The following is a 21,136-nucleotide window of genomic DNA, read 5'->3' as shown; positions in this document are numbered from 1 at the left end:
TGTTATTTAGAATAATTTGGCAATGTCTGACTGCATTTGGGTATTTTATTAAAGTTGCAATATGTGCAGGTAGTGGAGGAAAAGAGGAGGAGTGGAGTACAAAATTGAAAAGATATGGCCTGAGTACAAAATTTGCTATTTGCACAGCTCCTCTTAATGTAGTAAAGTAACCCAAGAATATCTACTGGAGAGTTATTGAAGAATAATTGACACCAAAAGCCATAAAACTATATATATATAGATATGCAGCCAAAAGCTTAGTCAAAAGGCAGGTTTTAAGGAACTTGTTAAAGGAGGAGAAAGAAATAGGGGATTCCAGAGTTTAAGACCCAGACCACTGCAGGCACAGCCACCAAACCTGGAGCAATTCAAATCAGGATGCTCAGGGGACGACAATTAGAATGTAAATGCTCTTTCTAAATTTCAAATACATTTATCAATGAGCAACTGTACAATTATTTTCAACAGTGCCTTTGTATTTTAATAATAAAAACATAATCCAGAAATGATATTTTAATATTTGTAGGGAACCCATGTAATCCCATTGCTGTCCTCTGTGCTGTACGATAAAACCCAATGGGAGAAACCAAATGAGTTCAACCCATCTCACTTTCTGAATGCTGAGGGCAAGTTTGTGAAGAGAGATGCCTTCATGCCTTTCTCTGCAGGTAACATCTCTTATTAATTTTTGAATGATATGTGAGTGAAATAATCCGTCCCTGGCTGGGGAGAATAAGATCTAGGAGATGCATCATTGAGGGAATTTTAGTTCTTTTAGGGTGGCACAATAGCTCAGTGGTTAGCACTGCTGTCTCCCAGTGCCAGTGACCCTCCCTGTGTGTGTGTGTGTGTGTGTTTCCTCTATGTGCTTGGTTTCCATCCACAGTCCAAAGCTGTGCAGGTTAGGTCGATTGGTCATGCTAAATTGCCCATAGTGTCCAGGGATGTGCAGGTTAGATGGGTTAGCCATGGGAAATGCAGAATTACAGGGATAGTGGTAAGGGGATGAGTAGGGTGGGATGCTCTTCAGAGCTGTGGACTTGATGGGCTGAATGGCCTGCTCCCACACACTGTAGTGATTCTAGGATTCTGTTTTGGAGAGAAAGACATTGCTGAGTGTGCTACTGTCCAAACAGAGTCCGATGCAATATCTGTGCACATAGTTTTTAACTGGAGGATTGAGTCGCAATCAGGAATGGGAATCTGGGGTAATGTGTCTTTTTCCTAAGACTGCAAAAACTTATTTGTCTCCATAAAGGTGAGATTAATTGCTGGCACACCAGAAATGAACACGTTTTCTTGATTAGGGCGATTTAAAGTGCCTGTCATCATTATTCTAGAATTATGATCACTGTTGAAATGTTGGGAATCTCTGCGGCCAATACACAATGGCAGACATGACTGCAATTTAACATGTCCACTGGAAACTAGCCCCTATGACAATGCAGCTCTTGTTTAGTACCACAGTGAGAGCACCAGCCTCAAATTTGTGGCTCAGGTTCTGGTGTGGCACTTCAACTTCCAGCCTTCAAGATGAAAGTGCTACTCATACAACACAGAATGTTACAGCGCAGTACAGGCTCTTTGGCCTTCAATGTTGTGCTGACCCGATACCAATCTAACCTACATCATTCCATTATTATCCACATGTATGTCTAATGCCCATTTAAATGTTCTTAACGTCGGCGAGTCTACTATTGTTGCAGGCAGACTGTTCTACGCCCCTACTACACTGAGTAAAGAAACTACCCCTAATATCTGTCGTAAATCTACCACCTCTCAATTTAAAGCTGTGTCCCCTTGTGTTAGCCTTCACCATCTGAGGAAAAAGGCTCTCACTGTCCACCTTATCTAAACCTGTGATTATCTTATATGTCTTGATAAGTCACCTCTCAACCTTCTTCTCTCCAATGAAAACAGCCTCAGATCCCCTAGCCTTTTCTCGTAAGACCTCCCTGAAGATTCCAGGATTTCTGAAGAAGGGCTCATGCCCGAAATGTCGATTCTCCTGCTCCTTGGATGCTGCCTGACCTGCTGTGCTTTTCCAGCAACACATTTTCAGCTCTACCTTTCACAAAACTGTGTTTAGTATTCCTAACCAAATTATTCCTTTCCAGATGATTATAAATCATATCTCTTACAACTTTTTTCCAATACCTTACCAACAACTGAAGTAAGGCTCACTGGCCTATAATTACCAGGGTTGGCCTGACTCCCTTTCTTAAACAAGGGAACAAAGTTTGCTATCCTCCTGTCTTCTAGCACTATTCCTTAGACAATGATGACCTACAGATCGAAGGCAAAGTCTCTGCAATCTCCTCCATGGCTTCCCAGAAAATCTGAGGATAAATTCCATCCATCCCAGGGATCTTATCTATTTCCAGAGCTTCCAAAATTGCTAAAACCTCCTCTTTGTCAACCTCAATCCCATCTAATCCTGGAGCCTGGATCTCTCTATTCTCACTATCATTGCCAATTTCCAATGTGAATACTGATGAAAAGTATTCATAAGTGCTTCCCCAATGTCTTCAGATTCCACACACAACATTCCACTACTTTCTTGATTGGCTCTAATCTTACTCTAGTCATTCTTTTATTCCTAATATACGTATAGAAGGTCTTATACAGTTAGGTCTTGATCCTAACTGCCAACAACTTTTCATGTTCCCTCCTCGCTCTTCTTAGCACTCTCTTTAGATCTTTCCTGGCTAACTTATAACACTCAAGCCACCTAAGTGAGCCTTCATGCCTCATCCTCACATAAGCCTTCCTCTTCCTCTTGACAAGAGCTTTTACTTCTTTAGTAAACCATGGCTCCTTCTCTCAACAACTACATCCCTGCCTGATAGGTACATACTTATCAAGGACCTGCAGTATCTGTTCCTTCAATGCGCTCCACATTTCAACTGTGTCCAGCCCCTGCAGTTTCCTTCCCCATCCTAAATCTTGCCTAATCGTATCATAATTGCCTTTCCTCCAGTATGTACCTATCCCTGCCCATTGCTATTGTAAACATCACTGAATAATGGTCACTATTGCCAAAGTGCTCACCTACCTCCAAATCTAACACCTGGCTGAGTTCATTCCTCAGAACCAAATTCAATGTTGCATCGCCTCTTGTTGACCTGTCTACATACTGTATCAGAAGGCCCTGCTGCACTCATTAAACAAAAACTGACCCATCTAAACTACGTGAACCATAGTATTACCAGTCAATATTGGGGAAGTTAAAGTCCCCCAAAACAACTACCCTGTTACTCTCGCTCCTATTGGGACTCAACTTTGCTATCCTTTCCTCTACATCCTGGTACAATTTGGAGGCCTACAGAAAACTCCCACCAGTGTGACCTCTCCTTTCCTGTTTCTAACCTCAGCCCAAACTACCTCAGTGGATGAGTCCTCAAGTGTTCTTTCAGCTGCTGTAATACTACCCTTGATGTACAATGCCACACCACCCCTTCTTTTACCATCATCTCTGTTCTTACTGAAACATCTAAATCCTGGAATCTATACCCTCCATTCCTGTCCCTCCTCTAGCCATGTCTCTGAAATGGCCACAACATTGAAATCCCAGGTACCAACCCATGCTGCAAGTTCACCCACCCTATTCCTGATGCTCCTGGCATTGAAGTACACACATTTCAAACCAACGTCCTGGCTGCCAGTGTCCTCTCATTGTTGATGTCTGCTTTGTTCCACAAATCCGGATGACACAGGTTTTCTGTTCAATAGCAGTAACTTTATTATCAGACAGCCGGTGAGAGATTCAAAGCATCACTAAAGTAGCCGAGTGCCTACTTGTAGCGAATCTTCTTCCCGAATCTCTGCCTTACACCCAGAGATAGTATATTTTATAGGAATTGGAGCAAAGATGTATCAGTCACATGGATGATTGACATCATATAATTTAAAGTAGGTAATTATGATTTTACAAAACCTGATGAATGTTGATGTCCTATACTAATGTGTGAATGGACTAAAGAAACTGATTATCATAGCTTCCATGATTATGTGTTAATGGAAAGGAATTAAGGCAGAAAGGTTTTGCCTGCTACAAATGGGGATCTCCCATACCTATGCTAGTATAGAGGTGAGGTAATTGGAGGCTTCACATACCTATGATAATGTGGAGCGGAAGTGAATGGGGATTCACATACCTATGCTAATATGGGGTCGAAGTAACACAATGGGAGAGGGAGACAGTTTTTTTTATTTCAAAAATATACTTTATTCATAAAATTATTTTGACGCCAGGGCTATTGGTCCGTCTGGAAAGGACAAAGGTCTTGCTTAGGCTTACCTGGATGTAATGGGGGAAATTCGCATGTGTGAATTGAAAGAGTACAGGCTATCAGTTGCTGTTGCAGTAAGTTTTTTGTTTGGTAGTAGGATTTGTAACCCTAAAGTCCCCAATGTGCCCTGGAAGAGAAGTAAAGCATGGAACTGACCCCTCTGTGACATTTAACTTCCTCATCATGACCTTGTAAACCTATCCCAAACCACACTACCCTCAACCTCCTGTGTACAGGAACTACAATTCAGGTTCCCACAACCCTGTTACATTAGTTTAAACCCCCCTGAAGAGCATTAGCAAATTCCTCCCAATCCAGGATATTGGTACCCCTCTGATTCAGGTGAAGACCATCCTGTTTGTAGAGGTCCCATCATCTCCAGAAAGAGCTCCAATTATCCAAGAATCCAAAACCCTCCCTCCTGCACCATCCCTGCAGCCACATGTTCAGCTCCACTTTCTCCCTGTTCCTTGCTTCAGTAGTACGTGGCATGGGTGACAATCCAGAGATAAAAACTGTTCTAGTTCTAAGCATCCAACCAAGCTCCCTGACTTTCTGCCTTAGGTCCCCATCTTTCTTCTTGCCTGTGTTGTTGGTGCCTATGTGGACCACAACTTGTGGCTGCTCCCTCTCCCCTCAAGGATCCCAAAAACATGATCAGAGACATCACAAACCCTAGCACTTGGGAGGCAAAACACCAACAGTGAGTCTCGCTTGTTCCCACAAAACCTCCTATCTGTCCCCCAAACTATAGAAGCCCCAGAGACTAAAGCTCTGCTCCTCTTTCCCCCTTCCCTTCTGAGCAGCAGGGACAGACTCTGTGCCAGAGACCTGTGCCCCATTGCTTATCCCTAGTAGGTAGTTCCCACCCCAACTCCCACCCAACGGTAAGCAAAACAATACACTTGTTGTTGAGGGAACCACCACAGGGGATCCCTACACTGCCTGCCAGTTCCCTTTCCTATCCCTGATGGATAGCCACCTTCTTCACGTGGCTGTGGAGTAACTACCTCCCTGCAACTCCTCTCAATAACCTCCTTGGACTGCTGAATGATCCGAAGTTCATCCAGCTCCAGTTCCCTAACACGGTCCTCGAGGAGCTGGAATTGGGTGCACTTCCCACAAATGAAGTCAGCAGGGACACTGGAGGTGACCCTTACCTGCCACATACTGCAGGAGGAACATTCAATTTCCCTAACCGCCATTCCCACTATTCTAAATTCCCAAATAGACCACTGAAAAAATGAAACACAAAAGAAAACAAATACCACCTTACCGACCGATGTACAGAACTATTTTTTTTGGATAGAGGAGGAGGATGGGTGGGAGACACTACCAAGTAGTGTTTCGGGTAAAGCAACTGCCCAAATGTGTAACCTTGTGAGCAGCCTCCTGCTCGACGCTCCTGCAATTCCTGGTGCTGGAACAACAAGCTACAGTCAGCAACGTATCTCATCGATGAATTTCACAATCCTGAAAACATTGGCATCTAAGTGATTAAGAGATATTGTTCCAAAAAGGCAGCATAAAACAGCAAGATCCTGTTTGTTATAAAAAAAATTGTGAACACCATTGTGTGATGAAGAGCTGCTTTGACACTTCTGTTTCTGCAAATGTGTTTTTGCAGGTCGAAGGATGTGTGCTGGTGAGACCCTGGCTAAAATGGAGCTGTTCCTCTTCTTTACTACTCTGATCCAAAAATTTAAGTTTCATGTCCCACCGAATGTCAGTGAACTGGAACTCGAGTCTGGAGTGGGTTTTACTGCGTTCCCAAAGTACCAAACTGTGTGCGCTGTGCGTCGCTGATGTAGCCACCTCATTCATGATTTAATGTGATTTTCGTTTGCACAAACATTTAATCATCTGAATAAAAGCGTTCCCTTGTTTCTTCACACAGTGCCTGTCAAATTGGGCTGAGTCATCATCATTATATTTACTTTTATGATGTGACATTCACTGTACAAGCTAGCTCTGTCACAAAACACAAAGGAGTTAGAAGGATCAGTGACTTCCTGTTCCTTTTCTCAGGGGGTGATAAATGGGGTCTAACTTGATGTGTTTGTTGATAGCACCACCCCCTGAGATAAGAAACAGGAAGCGACATCACCACAGGAAATAACATCACCACAGGAAATGACACCATCAACCCAAAGAAACCCAAACATATAAATATAAAGTAGGAATTTTTCAGTATTGTTTCGCCAAAGGCCCACTGAAGATGTTACCTAGTGGGGTAATGAAACATCTGGAAATGAACCTTCCAGCTCAGTGAACAAACCAACATTCTAAACCCCAACTTGAGCTACAAATCTTCTCAAAACTCGCTAATGCCTATTTGTTTAATGTATAATGGTGAACAGACATTTGTACAGTCAATAACTTACCCTGTAAGTAAACATGAAGGTTATCAACTCTAGACATATTTGTGGAGATTTAATTATTTGACCTCTAGCCTCTGCGTGCCCTAACCTCCAGCGCTGCCTATGTCACTTCCATCAGTTGACCATCCTGTGTCCGGGCCAACCAATTATTGAACAGCCTCTTTCTTGCAAAGTTTGATCATTCTTTACTGTCAGCCTTTTATTCTCCCATTATCTTTTCTTTACATAAATACTAACTTCTCAAAAAACATCACAGCGAGTTTTGAAATGGCTTATAGCTCAGGTAAGAGGGGCAAGGTATTAACACAGAGAGAGGTAGGTGCCTGGAACATACTGCTGGGGGTAGTCCTGAAGGCAGATACAATAGGAGTGTTTAAAAGGTTTATAGATAAGCACATGAATAAATATATCCCTCTAGGGTTATGGACCATTGGCAGCAGAAGGGATTAGTTTAACTTGGTGTCATATACGATACAACACTGTGGGCTGAAGAGTGTGTTCCATGCTGTACTGTTCTATTTTCTACAATTATATATATTTTAGTCTGCTTTTCAGTTTTGTCTTTGGGACACATTTAAATCATAATAATAATGTATGGAAGGAGGCTTATTGTGTTTATTGCTGACTCTTTGATGCAGCTATCCATACTCTTTCCACGATTAGCCCGGGGAATTTATCCCAATTGGATATTTATACTTTTGGAGGTTCTGACTAAGGCAGCAAAATCCAACTCTTAATAACTCGCTGTGTAATTTTTTTCTCAGAAATCCTTGGACATTTTGTTAATTAAATTGATGATCCTGATGCCATTGGAAGCAAATGTTCTTTATCTGTTATTAAATATTTCATGATTTTGTAAACTATCAAATCTTTTCCATGCAAAATAACTTTGTTGTCCCAAAATATGGTTCATTAATTGATGAACTGTTGTTGCTGTGCTCTTAATAAATTAGATGTTGCAATGTTTATTGTGTATCAGTTACTTTCTTTATCATCCAAGCCTTGAATGTCAATTTTATCCTTGTATTCACTGTCTCCTTTTAGTAAGTTCAGGTGTTAACATTGAAATCTATTGTTTAGTTTCATTTGATCACAGGAGTTGGTTGGTTTTAAAAATTAGCAAATGCTGAGAAGCTGGAAATGCTGCATTGTAGGTCAGGTCTACCCTGAAACATTGGCTGGAGATCTATTTTAAATAAGGTTTTTTTGAGGTTGAGGTGTCACTCTAGCAGTAGGGGTTAGAGTGGCACCGTGGCCCTTCACCCCCATTTTGCAGACTGTAGCGAAGGACAGTGGTGGTAGAAGATTGAACGATTTTCCTCAACATATTTGACCAGAAATCTCTCAGAGTGGGAGACCAACTGTCCACAATTTGGAACGATTTGCAGGTTGAAGCTCAAACTATTTGGCCACATTATGAACATCTCTTCCTCACTCATTAAGTTGTGCCATCGAGACCTCAGATTCAAACATTCTGAATAAGACAATCCCTTCATTTTCAGGAACCAGCCTAGTGAGCCTTCACTGAACTGCTTCCGATGTAAGTGAATCTCTCCCTCAGCAAGAGTTCAAACCAGAATATTCCATGTGTGGTCAAACCAGTGCCCCGGACAGTTCTAGTAAAATGTCCTTGATGTGTATCTGTTTCAGTACATTGGACTGTTACTTTAAGAGTCTGATTTACACGATATGATAATGATGTTACCAGCCAGTTTGGAGGAATACAATACAGACTTGTTTGCTGTCTGGTAGAGTGAACATCTGCTTAATAAAATCTCTTGTAGTTTCAAACACTACGGCTCCCTAGTCCTTCTTGAAATCTAAAACAGGAAGAAACCTGCAACAAGGAATTCATAGCAATTTTAAGGGCATCAGCAGAATCCTGCTATTTCAGAGACAAGTGATGCTGTCAGAGATAGATTGAGGTTTAAGATGCCTTCACATTTTGTCATATTGTACTCTTTCTGCCAGATCTTTTGGCTACTCACTCAACCTATTTATATCTGACTGTAGTTTCCAATTAGCAAGCTCCCTGTGACATTTTCAGAATTTAAGTTCTTAGCTGTCTTTCTGTCATCTGCAAATTTAGCTAACATGTCTTTGTTTCTATTATATAAATCATTGATATAAATTGTAAAAAACAGAGGTCCATCAGAGTATTCTGTCAGTCTCCATTCATCACATCCTGCTAGACAAAAAAGAAACTCTATGCTGTCAGCCAGCCCATCCTCTGGTCATACACATCCTCTGTTACCTCCTGCATCATGAGCTCCTACTCTGCACAATAACCCTTTATGTGGCTTCCTGTCAAACATCTTCTGGAAATTCATGTCTCCAGGCTCCAACTTATCCACATTACATGATGCTCCTTCAAGGAACTTCAATAAATTGGTTAAGCATGATTTCCCTTTCACTAATCCATGTTGACCCTTGTAACCTTTGTGTTTCCTTCACGCTCAGGTATAACCTCCTCTGTGCTCGAATTCTGACATTGCCTGAAGGGCAGACCTCAAGCTAACCAGCCTGTAGTTTCTTGTTTCCTCCCTTCCTGAATTTAAGAGTTTTATTTACTCCTTTCCAATCTAATGGAACCTTTCCAGAATCTAGGGAACTTTGGAAAATGAACACCAATGCACCTGCTACCACATTAGCCACGTCTTTTAAGACCTTAAAGTTAAGCCTACCAAGGGACAGGGACTTGTTAGCTCAGAGTTTCAGTTTGTTCAATACTGTTTCCCAAGTGATTGTCATGTCACCATGTTTCTGACTCCCATCAATATAAATGATTTGGATGAGAGTTTAGAAGATATGGTTAGTATGTTTGTGGATAAACACCAAAATTGATGGTATAGTAGACAGTGAAGTCAGTTATCTGGGAATGCAGTGAGAATCTTGCTTAACTCGGCCAGTGGGCTGACGAATGGCGAATGGTGTTTAATGTAGTTAAGTACAAGGTGTTGTATTTTAGTAAGGTAAACCAAGGCAGGACTTAGACAGTCAATTCTCGAACCCTGTGTTCTAACGGAGTGTTAGAGAGCAAAGAGATCAAGGGAATCCTTGAAAATGGAATCACACATAGACAGGTTGGTGAAGAAGGCGTTCAGTATGCTTGCTGTCATCAGTGAAAGCGCTGAGTATATGAGCTGTGTTGTTATGTTTCAGCTGTAGATAAGTTCGATAGCCATCAGCTTTTACCCATTGTGGGAGAATCTAGGGTAGAGAGCAAGGTTTAAGGTAAGAGGGGAGAGATACAAAAGGGTCCAGAGAGGCAATTCTTTCACACAGATGATGGTGAATGTATAGAACAGCCTGCCAGAGTAGTTCTGGAAGTGAGTACAATTTCATCATTTAAGAAACAATTAGACAGGTACATGGATGGGAGATTTATGGAGGGATAGGGAGCAAAAACAGGCAAATGGGACTTGTTTACATTATGAAACTGAGTGGAATGGGTAAGTTGGGTTGAAGGGCATGTTTCCTTGCTGTATTCCTCTACGATTCCAGAATAACTGTTCCATAACTGTTACAATGTTGGCATCGACCCGACAATGTGATAAATTGCCGAGTTATGTCCTGAGCAGAACAAATCCAACTTGGCTAATTACCACTCCATCAGTCCACTGTCGATTATCAGTAAAGTGATGGAAGGTCTCATCAGCTTGTCATCAAGCAGCACCAGCTCAGCAATAATCTGCTCAGTGACGCCCAGTTCGGGTTCCATCAGGGCCACTCAGCTCCAGACCTCATTACAGTCTTGGTCCAAACATGGCCAAAAGAGCTGAATTCCAGAGGTGAGGTGAGAGTGACAGTCCGTGACATCAAGGCCAGATTTCAATGAGTGTGACATCAAGGAGCCCGAGCAAAAATAGAATCATTGGGTATCAGAGGCAAACTCTTCACTGGTTGGCATCAAATCTGGCAGAAATGAGGGTGGTTGTGGTTATTGGAGTTCAGTCACCTCAGCTCCAGAATGTTTCTGCAGGAGTTCCTCAAGATAGTGTCCCATGGCAACTCATCTTCAATGACCGCCCCTCCGTCATAAAGTCAAGGGTGGGAATATTTGTCAATGATTAGGAGTGTCACGGTGGCTCAGTGGTTAGTACTGCTATCTCACTGCACCACGCACCCTGGTTTGATTCCACCCTCAAGCAACTGTCTGTGTGGAGTTTGCACATTCTCCCCATGACTGCATGGGTTTGCTCCAGATGCTCTGGTTTCCTCCTGCAGCCCAAAGGTATGCAGGTTAGGTGGATTGACCATGCTGAATTGCCCATCGTGTCCAGGGATTTGTAGGTTAGGTGGATTAGTCATGGGGAATGCAGGGTAATAAGGTAGGGAATTGGTCTGGGTGGGATGCTCTTTGGTTTGTTGGTTTAGACTTTATGGGCCAAATGGCCTGCTTCCACACTGTAGAGAATCTGTGTTCTCTGTTGATTGCATAATTTTCAGCACCATTTGAAACTCCTCAGGTAGTGAAGCAGCCCATGTTCAAATACAAGAAGATCTGGATAATATCCAGGCTTGTGCTGACAAGTGGTAAGTAATATTTGTTCCACACAAATGCCAGGCAATGACTATCTCCAATGAGAGAATGGTGTTATCATTAACATTCTGTGGGGTACCATTGATCAGGAATTCAACTGAACTTGCCACATAAGTACAGTGGCTACAACAGCAGGTCAGAGGCTGGGAATACTACTAGAAGTAACTTACCTGCTGACTCCCAAAGCCCGTCCACCATCCATAACGCACAAGTTAGGAATGTGTTGGAATACTCCCCACTTGTCTGGATGCTCCAACAACACTCAAGAAGCTTAATACAACCCGAGAAAACACAGTCGGCTTGATTGGCATCACATCCACAATCACCCAGTCTCTCTAACACCAATACTCAGTAGCAGTAGTGTGCACAGTCTCCCGAGGCATTGCCGAAATTTACCAAAGATCCTCAACCTTCCAAAACCACTGTCAGTTCCGTTCCAAAAGATAAGGGCAGCAAGTACATGCGAACACCACCACCTGCAAGTTCCTTCCAAGCCACTCACTTGGAAATACATTGCTGTTCCTTCACTGAGGCTGGGTCAAAACCCTCCCTCAGGGCATTGTGGGCCTATCTGCAACACCTGGACTACAGTGGTTCCAAAAGGCAGCTCACTACCACCTTCTCAAGGGCAAATGGGAAGGGGTAATCAATGCTGGTCAGCCAGCAGCACCCACGTCCCACAGGGGGATTTTGTTTTGGTTTAAAAAGCGTGAAAGTCGATATTAACAAACCTCTTGTTTCTGACGAGCGAGAGTTGTCTTGCTGTTCACACCATGTTTGGAGAATGGGACTTTAGTTTCTCTCTGCATTGTAAATTTCCTTATTGCTGACTTTGCCTCATTTTCCCAACAGATTCAGTAATATCAGCATCGCTCACGGGTGTCACTAGGTGAGAGGTGAGGGGGAATTTTAGTGACTGCAATTACGGTATTAGATTTTTGGGAGGGACAGAGTTTTCTTTCCTGCCTTCCAATTGGTTTTGAAGGTCATTGCCACCCACTGTAGTTCATTACATAACAGGGCTTCGACAAGGGAAAGTTCAGATAATCCGAGAGTTTAAAACCACATCGATCAGTGAGAGATTTCCCTTTTGAATCTTTTTGCAGCTTTTCAGTGCAGGAGCTGAGCTCGAATATAAACTGCGGCCCCTCCTGTTGCCAGTTTCGATCCCGGGATGTCGATTGTAAGTATTTTCCCTGTGGATGCCATCACCCTGGTGTTGCTGGGGGCTCTGACCATTATCCTCCTGCTGTATTTCAACAGCGGCTTGAAAAATCCCGGGGTCATCAACTTCCCCCCGGGACCCCCTTCTCTCCCAGTGATCGGGAACCTGCACATGTTGGATCTGAAGAAGCTGAACAAATCATTGATGAAGGTAAGAGCGAGTTAGACTCGGACAGTGAATCAGAAGCCTGGTTTGCTCTTTCCCATTTGTGTTCAGCGCTTGGGGATGTGAATTTCTGCTCTGAAGGGGTGATCTCAGTGAGTTATTGTCACCAATGCAAACCAACCAGAATCCAGCTGATATTACCCCGAAATTGACACCATGTTTGCCAGGTAATTGAGTGTATTCGTCCCCTGTAACCTGACCATCGACATCAGAGGGAGTGTCTGAGTGTTTAATGTTAGTCAGGGATGAAAAGATGAAGAAAGAAAGAATTTCTAATAAAAACATCCTGTGGGTGGGGGCCGGGGGGAGGGGAGGCCATATTCTTCCGCCTCTCCAGTGTCCACCAGGTGCAGAATTCTCTCAGGTACCAGTCAGCATGACATTTTCCATCCCCAGGAAAGTGGTGTGCAGCCTGGGTGTGTGGCCCATTGAACAGTCTGAAAGGTCACTGGTGTGGTGAATAGGAGATATTAACTGAAGAAACATTCACTGCCTTTAGACCAGTAAATGTCTTCCAGCATTGAAGCCAGATCATACGCTGGACTGTAACATCCTGATCCTTACCCTTTATATTTGGGCCCTCACACACTTAATTCTTCATGTGTTAAACCACAAGGTAACGGATTTATTGGGATTCAGACTCTAACCTTCCATTCCATCACAGAGGTACAAGTAGTTTCTGAAACCAACATCAGGAGCACATGGCTGATGTAATCAGAGTTTTGGCTTCTGTACGGGCCAATCTCATGATGATTGAGTCTAGCTGTATCATTATACCTTGAGATGGTATAGTAGAGAGAGTGAACAGGATATTAGTGAGAGTGTTACATTGTATTTGAGTGATGTACTGACAGAGCTGCATAAAGCTAAAGACATGTTGAGGATGTGTGAAATGGATTTGAAGCTGATGCCTTTGAAAGTTGTCTGAGGGTGAGCTGGAGCTGAGGTGAATGTCCGGTGTAGATCCTGAGAGCTGGTGAGTGCTGCTGAATGAGAGATTGATGTTTGGTTCATGGAACAGTCTGAAAGGTCACTGGTGTAATGAACAAATGTATGTGTCACGGAAAAACTGGTAATAATTTGTCATGTAAACCTTTTCTTGAAGGTATCTGAGAAATATGGCGAGGTATTTAGCATCAAGCTGGGACCCACAACTGCAGTGGTGCTGACCGGTTATGAAGCAGTGAGGGATGCTCTTGTCAACAATGCAGATGAATTTGGAGAGAGAGCACACATCCCAATATTTGAAGCAGTTTCAAAAGGACACGGTAATTTGCATCTTCACTGTTGTAAAACCTATCAGTTAAAATCAGACTGTATTCTGTCCCTGTTCAGATAATGAATATTTTTCAGTGTTTGACAAAGGTTAGTATTTCTTAAAGTATTATGTTTTTAAGAACTTAGAAAGATAAAAAAAACAATGTATCTGATAGTAACTAATTCCTTGCAATTTCTAAAACATGGTTATATTTAATTGCACAATATCCAATAGTCATAAGCATTATGTGATAATTGGTGATGTTAGTGTGGGGCTGTTTAGTAACTTCATTCAGCACCCTGTTTTCCTTGATTTTCAAAATGACATTGATAATATGTTCAGCAATACATGTGGTTATACTGGAGGGTTGGGAACATAAATTGTTCTGACACTGAGTGAGACCTGTGGCGGCACAGTGGCACAGTGGTTAGCACTGCTGCCTCACAGCGCCCGAGACCCGGGTTCAATTCCCGCCTCAGGCGACTGACTGTGTGGAGTTTGCACGTTCTCCCCGTGTCTGCGTGGGTTTCCTCCGGGTGCTCCGGTTTCCTCCCACAGTCCAAAAGATGTGCAGGGTCAGGTGAATTGGCCATGCTAAATTGCCCGTAGTGTTAGGTAAGGGGTAAATGTATGGGTGGGTTTCGCTTCGGCGGGTCGGTGTGGACTTGTTGGGCCGAAGGGCCTGTTTCCACACTGTAATGTAATCTAATCTAAAAAAAACCTTAGCTCATCTGTGAAATAGTTCATTTTTACCTCAAGTTTCTGAATATCTTTGGTTAACAGAAGCTGATTGATCTCTAATCTTAAATTAATAGTTGATCTAGCATCAAAGGCTGAGGGGTGACCTTATAGAGGTTTATAAAATCATGAGGGGCATGGATAAAGTATATAGACAAACTCTTTTACCTGGGGTGGGGGAGTCCACAACTGGAGGGCATAGGTTTCGGGTGAGAGGACAAAGATATGAAAGGGACAAAGGGGCAACTTTTTCACAAAGAATGTGGTGCGTGTATGGAATTGAGCTGCCAGAGGAAGTGGTGGAGGCTGGTATAATTACAACATTTAAAAGGCATCTGGTTGGGTGCATGAATAGGAAGTGTTTAGATGGATATGGGCCAAGTGCTGGTAGATGGGACTAGATTAGGTTAGAATATCTGGTCGGCATGGGTAAGAGGAGGTTTGTATAGAGCACAAATGCTGACAGACCATTTGGTTCAAATAACGTGTTTCTGTGCTGTATATTCAACACAGACCTCTACTTGTAGACAATCTAATGCTTAATTATATAATCTTAATATCTCTGATAATAATTCTGAGGCTTCTAACACTGCTCTTCAAATTATTTATCAACTGAGGAACATTAACTTGATCTGTTAATTGCAGATATTTTTGTTTGGCAGTTTTTTGACTTTTCAAACAAAAATGCTTTTAAAAGCATTTAAACACATAATGGTGCTGTGAAATGAAACATTCTCCTGTTCAATTGTTAATTCATCAATCCCATGTTGAGTGTAAGACAGCTTGAAGTAGTGGAGGGAGCCCACTGCATTGGCATACAATCTACGCTCAGCGATGTCACAGGCAGTTGCATTCTTATCTCTGACTCAGATAGTGTGGGTTCAGGTTCCATATCAGAGACTTGAACATATAATCCAGGTTAATATTCAGAGGTAGTGGTGGAATATTGGATTGCCAGAGATACATTTCTTGGAATTATTCCTATCTTCTCTCTCCAGTGGGAATAAAATGCCTCATAATATCATTGAAAGTAGAGCAGAGAACGTTTTTCCTGATGTCCTAGTTATTACGTGAATTTATGAGGAAAGATTATACAAATTGTGCTGATTTACTCTTAAAGCATGATCTGATTGAAGTATTTGTGATAGTAACAGGAAAATTATAAACAGGCTATAAACAGAAAAACAGTAGATACAGAAAAACTATTTTCATTGGTTGGGGATTCTAGAACGAGGGGCAGCAGAGTCTGAGAAGCAGGGCCAGACCAAGCAGGCAAAATGGTAGGAAGCACTTGTACACCAAGAGGATTGCAGTTGTTTGGGACTCTCTTCCACAAATGACAGTGGACGCTGGATCAGTTGTTAATTTTGAATCTGAGGTAGGTGATTTATTAAGCAATGGAGTTTGGTCACAGGTCACCCAGGATCGTGACATAGCCTTGAAGGGTGTAATGGCTTACTCCTTTTCCTATGTTGCCACAATCCTATTCGTCCCTCCATCAATATCTCCAAAATTAATAGTTTGTGGAAGCTCATAGTGTGTAAATTGGTTAGTGCATTTACTATATTCTAACAGTGAGTACACCTGAAAAGTAACTCAGCGACTGAAGCATTTGGGATGCCAGGATGTTATCTCTAGAAATGTTCTGCATAGTAATATTTCACAACAAAAATGTAAACCTTTCTCACTTCATTGTGTTCTATTTCTCTCATTAGTCAGGCCCTTGATTCTATGAGGAATGTTGTTAGTTTAAGTGAAGATTACAAGAGTCACAATGTTTGCTTCTTTTTGATGGACTTAATTTAAGGTATTATTTTTGGTCACGGGGAGTCATGGAAACAAATGCGAAGATTTGCCCTCACCACATTACGAGATTTTGGAATGGGAAAGAAAACCATTGAAGACAAAATAATTGAGGAGTCAGATTTTCTGGTAAAAATGATTGATGCTTATCAAGGTGAGTTTGTGTGAGGTAAATGAACAGAATTACCGTAGTTCCTTTTTTCTGTTTGAATTATTTTTGAATGCCAATATACATTAAAGAATCACAGAAATCTATATCACAGAAAGGGACCATTCAAGCTATTGTGTTTCTGCTAACTCTATGTAAGAATAATCCAAAACTAATTGCAATTATTGCGGTAAGCTCCCCCGATGTGTATTCAAACAGATCACATCTGATTGAATAGAAGAACAAGTTCATAGATTTCCAGTTCATCCATCCCTCAATTCATGATCTGTTCTGCAATTCCCTAGCTCAAATTGGACATTGAAGGAGTCTTAAAAATTCTGGTGAGAGTGTCAGCTATCTCCTATCTATCTATCTTTTTATAGGCAAGGGAACAAGCTTCAGGGTCTTACCTGAAGAGTAATGTAATTGTGATTTTTTGTAAATTGAAATACCACCATAGAAATTGGTATCCCATCACAAATTCACCCTTTATTTTCACATGCATAGTCCTTAACTATTGTGCTGCTTCCTCCCAGAACTGACAGAATCTCTGACACTCTTGTTTTTTTTAATATATATTTTATTAAACTGAACAAAATACAGTGAACAATAAACAGAAAGCAGAAGTTCACAAAAAAAGACACAATATACAGGGGAAAGAGTAGTAAAGCAAACCCCACTGTTCAACCAGTTTTCAGGGAGATGAGGACAAACCTCAAATCCCACTTCCGTTCATCACAAAGATAACAGTAACAAACACAGGCAAGACAGTGCAATCAAATCAGAAACAATGCATAGAAAGCAGATCCAATATAGCTATAAAAAAGACACCTGACACGTGTCCATACCATATACTGATCAGACTGTGCTTGGCTAGCCTTCCTGCAGAACAGAGTCAGCCTTCCAGTCTCTGGCCACCCTGAGTACTGACTGACCCTCCCCAGGCCCACTTTCCTCCAGGCTGGTCATCGACCACTCAGCTCCCAATCTCCCCAAGTACTAACCGGAATACCCGGGCCGCTTTCCTATGAGCTGGTTGTTGGCTTTCTGGTCACCGGCCGCACTGTGTACTGACTGACCCTCCCCAGCCCACTTTCCTCTGGGATGGACATCGCCACCCAGTCGCCCCACGTACTAACCAAACCTCCCCCTGACCTGCTTTCCTGCTGTTGGCCTTCCAGCACCTGGCTGTCCCGTTACTGACTGCTCCTTTCTCCTGGCCAGCATTCCTACAAACCGGCCAATGACTGTCCGGCTCCCAGCCTCCCTGTGTACTAACTGGTCCTCCTCCGGTTGGCTTTCCTACGGCCTGCCATTGGTCGCCTGACTCAATCTCCCTGCTTACTGACCAGTCTGCCCTATCGTAGATTCCTGAGAGGACACTATCAGTTGCCTGGCTCTGCCTGCCCCATATACTGACAGGCTCCTCCTGGCCTGCTTTCCTCCAGGCCGGTCATCAACTCTCTGGCCCTAAAACACTCTTGTTTATTTATTTTTGGGTTTTTTCTTGCATGAACAGAACCTCTGACACTTCTGTTAATTTTTTTTAAACACCCGCTCTACTGCCTAATTATGGTAGTGCTTATATTTTTCCCCCAGCACCCATGTTGTGTGTGTGCAGGTGTGAGACACAGTGAAAGACACCAGGTGCACAAATCTTTATTCACTTTCCACCACCAGGAAGAAAGGAAACACCCGAGTGGCCAGTGACAAGCAGTGCCCTTCACATCAAAGGGCAATGCTGTGTGACCAAACAATGAAGGGGAGGGCAGGGACTAAATCAAAATAGAGTTGGAGGGGGAAATAATACACTGCGGTGCCCACCTCTCCCTGAACAACTCAAGGGTGTTGATGGAGACCGCGTGCTCCTTCTCCAGAGACACCAGAGCTCTAACGTAACCGCGGAAGAGGGGCAGGCAGTCTGCCCTAATGACCCCCTCCACGGCCCGCTGCCTGGACCTGTTTATGGCCAGTTTGGCCAGGCCCAGGAGCAGACCCACAAGGAGGTCTTCAGATCTGCCCTCCCCCCTCTGCAACGGGTGTCCGAAGATCAGGAGCGTGGGACTGAAGTGCAACCAATAACAGAGAAGGAGGTTTTTGAGGAAATCAAAAAGGGAGTGCAAGCATCCACACCCCATATGTATATGGTCCATGGACTCCACAGCACCACAGAACAAGCAGTGGGGCTGGGAGTCCATGAACCACCGCAATCTGCGGCTGCAGGGGACCACTGCGTGCAGCACCCTCCACCCCAGATCCCTGAGAGAAAGGGGGAGGTCTCCTGCGTAGAGAGCCTTCCACTGGGAAACATTCCTGTTTTAAAAAATTTTTTATTAACCCCTACACTAGCTCCTAAATGCGATAGTGCTTATTTTTCCCCAAGCACCCATGTTGTGTGCATGCAGGTGAAAGACACAAAGTGCACAAAACTTTATTCAATTTCCACCACCTGAGTGGCCAGTGACAAGCAGTGTCCTTCACATTAAAGCGCAATGCTGTGTGATCAAACAGTGAAGGAGAGGGAAAGGATTAAATCAAAATAGAATTCAACTGGGAAATAATACACTCCACTCCCTGTGGTGTCCACCTCTCCCTGAACAACTCCAGGATGTCGGTGGACACCGGGTGCTCCTTCTCCAGAGATACCCAGGCTCTGACATAACCGCGGAAGAGGGGCAGGCAGTGACCCTAACAACCCCCTCCATGGCCCACTGCCTGGACCTGTTTATTTCTGCCAACCAGGACTCCCTGTTTGGACCTAGTTAACAGCCCCGGCAGGGAACTTATATTCTATGAGGTCCACCTGGCTAACCTCATTACATCCAAGTGGTCAGTGACAAGCAGTGCCTTTGACATCAAAGGGCTATGCTGTGTGATCAAACAGTGAATGGGAGGGCAAGGATTAAATCAAAATAGAATTGGATGGGATTCCACAGCACACTCCTGTTTACTTTTTTTTTACACACAGATCTAGCTCCATCAAGAGCCAGCTCTCAGAACGAACAGTACCTTTAACACTCTTGTTTCTATTTTTTTTCATCTTTTTTTCTCTATTTTTTTTTAAATTTAACTCCCACACTACCACCTAAGTGCGGTAGTGCTTATTTTTTCCCCAGCACCCATGCTGTGTGTGTGCAGGTGTGAGACACAGTGAAAGACACAAAGTGCACAAATCTTTATTCAAATTCCACCACCAGGAAGATAGGAAAACACCCGAGTGGTCCGCTCCTGTTTATTTTTATTATTTTTTTCTTTTTACACAAAGTGCACGAATCTTTATTCAAATTCCACCACCAGGGAGATAGGAAAACACCCGGGTAGCCAGTGACAAACACTGCCCTTCACATCAAAGGGCAGTGCTGTGTGATCAAAACAGTGAAGAGGAGGGTAGGGATTAAATCAAATGGAGCTGGAGGGAGAAATGATGCACTCCACTCCGTGCGGTGCCCACCTTTCCCTGAACAACTCCAGGGTGTTGGTCGACACCGCATGCTCCTTCTCCAAGGACACCCGGGCCCTAACGTAACCGCGGAAGAGGGGCAGGCAGTCGGCAACACTCCTGCTTACATCTGCCAACCAGGACTCCCTGATTGGACCTAGTTAACAGCCCAGTCAGGGAGCTCCTATTCTGAGGTCCACCTGGTTAACCTCATTACAATCACTCCATAAATGGTCAATACTCGATTGGGTGTCATGTTTTAAAATTTCTTTTGCAGGTCAACCATTCAATCCAACTATTCAACTGAACTCTGCTGTGGCCAATATAATTTGTTCTATAGTTTTTGGTGACAGATTTGATTATGAGGATGAAAAGTTTGTCAGTTTAGTAAAGAGAGTGAATGAGAACATTCAACTTGCTGGTTCACCTGTGGTCCACGTAAGTTTCATCTTTCATTTGAATTATATTCTTGAAGAGATCATTTGCAACTTGCAGTAAATGGAAGGGGTCTGTACGTGGAGCCTCAGTGTATTTGTGGTGCAATATATCTGGTCATTAATTGCCCAATTAAGGGCCTTAATTGGTGTGAGGATAGGCAGGCTGCACTAGGCCTGCCCCTCCTACACATAACAGGGTGGGCTGGTTTGGCGATGGGCAGGTGTGTGCCAGTGTCATCTACAAAGGGTTACAGCCTCCTGTGACTGTAAACCTGCTCATGAAACTATACCCATCAATTCCACTTTGAACAGATTCAATATATGCTGGTCTGGGGAGTAGATTCCAATGGTTAATGACACTTTGAGAGAACAAATCTGTCCCCATCTCTGCGTTTTTCAAACAATTTCTTACTTTCAAATTTATAGTCTCTGTTTTAAATACTTTGACAAGTGAAAATATCCTCTCAATACCCATCAAGCTGCCTCAAAATCTTGAATCTCTGGAAGATACCTCTTATTCATTGAAACTGAAACAGCAGCCTGTCCAACACAGAAGGTGATTATTTGGTCCAGTATTCCTTCTCCAACTCTTTTGAAAGAATCACATAATTGGTCCAAGTCCCTTTCTCATCCCATGACTCAGCAATCTGATTTTTTTTAAGTATTTATCCAATTCAAATTTGCTAGAACTGCTTGGGAGGATTTAA

At 43.0% G+C, this 21,136-nt stretch overlaps 2 protein-coding genes across 2 annotated transcripts in view; both read left to right on the top strand.

Annotated features, from left to right (window-relative positions):
* LOC122560424 (cytochrome P450 2K6-like) overlaps positions 1–7,639 on the top strand; it is a 47,425-nt gene extending 39,786 nt beyond the window's left edge. Inside the window, exons 17-18 of the mRNA XM_043711057.1 lie at positions 527–668; positions 5,920–7,639. Of these exons, the coding sequence (XP_043566992.1) occupies positions 527–668; positions 5,920–6,098 (321 nt within the window). The 3' untranslated portion in view covers positions 6,099–7,639. The remainder of the gene's footprint in view (positions 1–526; positions 669–5,919) is intronic.
* Positions 7,640–12,221: 4,582 nt separating this feature from the next.
* Positions 12,222–21,136, top strand: part of LOC122560511 (cytochrome P450 2K6-like) — a 20,363-nt gene continuing 11,448 nt past the window's right edge. The window contains exons 1-4 of the mRNA XM_043711179.1: positions 12,222–12,591; positions 13,712–13,874; positions 16,410–16,559; positions 20,270–20,430. Of these exons, the coding sequence (XP_043567114.1) occupies positions 12,391–12,591; positions 13,712–13,874; positions 16,410–16,559; positions 20,270–20,430 (675 nt within the window). The 5' untranslated portion in view covers positions 12,222–12,390. The remainder of the gene's footprint in view (positions 12,592–13,711; positions 13,875–16,409; positions 16,560–20,269; positions 20,431–21,136) is intronic.

Source organism: Chiloscyllium plagiosum, chromosome 21 (assembly GCF_004010195.1).
Source record: "Chiloscyllium plagiosum isolate BGI_BamShark_2017 chromosome 21, ASM401019v2, whole genome shotgun sequence".
NCBI lineage: Eukaryota > Metazoa > Chordata > Chondrichthyes > Orectolobiformes > Hemiscylliidae > Chiloscyllium > Chiloscyllium plagiosum.
This window is presented reverse-complemented; position numbering and strand designations above follow the sequence as displayed.